This window comes from Chinchilla lanigera, unplaced genomic scaffold, assembly GCF_000276665.1.
Source record: "Chinchilla lanigera isolate Chin_1 unplaced genomic scaffold, ChiLan1.0 scaffold00083, whole genome shotgun sequence".
Lineage (NCBI taxonomy): Eukaryota > Metazoa > Chordata > Mammalia > Rodentia > Chinchillidae > Chinchilla > Chinchilla lanigera.
The window spans coordinates 2,083,841-2,085,748 of record NW_004955484.1 but is presented as its reverse complement, the minus strand read 5'-3'; the positions used below and the strand labels follow the sequence as shown (position 1 = coordinate 2,085,748).

General features: G+C 50.4%; 1 protein-coding gene across 2 annotated transcripts in view; it reads right to left on the bottom strand.

Annotated features, from left to right (window-relative positions):
• Cfdp1 (craniofacial development protein 1) overlaps positions 1–377 on the bottom strand; it is a 117,806-nt gene extending 117,429 nt beyond the window's left edge. Inside the window, exon 1 of one of the 2 annotated variants that reach the window (XM_005403449.2) lies at positions 148–377. In XM_005403449.2, coding sequence (XP_005403506.1) covers positions 148–211 — 64 coding nt within the window. In that variant the 5' untranslated portion in view covers positions 212–377. The remainder of the gene's footprint in view (positions 1–147) is intronic. The other variant, XM_005403448.2, reaches the window with a different exon arrangement.
• Between the last annotated feature and the right edge of the window lie 1,531 nt (positions 378–1,908).

Below are 1,908 nucleotides of genomic sequence, written 5' to 3'. Positions count from 1 at the left end.
GGGTGCACGGTCCTGAGGGTGGGGACGCTCCAAACCGCGCCACCCCGGCCACCGCGGCCACTGGGCCGCCGCCCGCAGGGGCCGGGCGCGCCTCACGTGAGGCTTGGGGCGGGGCAAACACGCCTCTCGCCTTGCAGACTAGCTCACCAGACGGCACGTAGTCTTCGTCCTCCTCCGAGGTGGAGAAGTCTTCGGAATCGAATTCTTCCATGTCCCTGCCGCTCGGGGCCGGGCAACCCACGGGACCAGAGCAGGCACCCTAAACGGCCAAGCTCTAGCGAGAGACCATAGAGCCGCGGCGGCAGCTGGGGGTAGCCAAGCAGCGTTTGAGCATGCGCAGAGTGTCACGTTGTGGGCAACGACACTTCCGGTCGCTGGTCCTGTGCGCACGTGCCTTCGGATCCTGTGGGAGAGCCGCCTCGCTGGGAAGCGGTGCACGCTGGGAGTTGTAGTCTTCATCTGTACCCAACTGCCTTGATTATCTATCCTTAAATAAAATTATGTATCTATGAAAATACAGTTGATTGTCATTATTTGTGGCTTTATATTTTCGAATTTGCTTAATCACTAAGTTTTATTTCATAACCTCAAAAGCAATAATCTGTACTTTCTGGGGTTATTACCAGGCATGCGCAGAGAGCGAAAAAATCCGCAGGTTTGCAGAGGTGTCAATTCTCAGCTGAAGTTGAACGAAGCAGAGGCTCCGCCTATTGGATTCAGCTCTTTTGCTGTAAATGAGATCTTTCCGCGGACTATTCAGTGCTACTTTTTTCTGCCTCGCGGCGCTTTTTTGTTGTTGATTTTGCTGTTTAAAATGGCCCCCAAGCGTACCGCTGAAATGCTGAATAACGTTCCTAAGTGCAAGAAGGCCGTGATGTGCCTTTTGGAGAAAATTCGTGCGTTAGATAAACTCCGTTCAGGCATGAATTAAGTGCTGTTGGCCACGAGTTCAGTGTTGATGAATCTACAATCCGACACATAAAAAAAAAAAAGAGGGAAATTCGCCGATCTGTACGTGAAGCTGCCCCGGAAAGTGCTAAGCTGACATCTATAGTGCGTGATGAAGCTATGGAAAAAAAGGAAAAGCGGCTAAATTTGTGGATTCATGAGATGGCAGCAGATAAAAAGAGCACAGGGACGGCACTGTTGTGAGACTGAAAGCCAAAGACATTTACTGTCAGGTGACCCAGGGTCAGAGAAATGTCAAACCCTTCTCGGTGAGTGCGGGCTGACTAGCAAGATTCAAAAGGCGATATGGGACGTGCTGGCGCACGCCTGCAATCCCAGCACTCGGGAGGCTGAGGCAGGAGGATCGTTGCGAGTTTGAGACCAGCGTGGGCTACAAAGTGAGCTCAAGGCCAGCCTGAACTGTATAGCAAGACCCTGTCTCAAAAAGTGCCCCCTCTAAAAAAAAAAAAAAAAAGGCGATATGGTGTGAGCAACGTTAAACTTGCAGGACAGCCAAGTTCTGCAGATCAGGAGGCCGTGGAAGAATTTTAAAAATATTTGCTAAATGTTATACAGGGAAAGGGCTATGCTGAGGAGCAGGTTTTCAGTGCTGATGAGACTGGTTTATTTTACAAGGATTTTGGCAGATGAACCTACATAATGCAAGTGGCGTCTAGAGCCCCTGGTTTTAAGTCATTCCAAGATCACACAGCCTGGCTTTTGTGCACCAGTGCGAAGGGCAGCTTCTAATGCAAACCCCTAATGGTCCACAGAGCCCCTAATCCACAAGCACTGACAGGGAAAAACGTGAACCACATGCCAGTCCACTGCAGGCGGAATAAAAAAGCATGGATGATGTCGGATTGGCTCCACAGCTGCTTCGTCCCAGCGGCTGAGCACTGTCTTCAGGGCAGAAACCTTGCCTTCAAGGTTTTATTCATTTCGGATAATTTTCCAGTC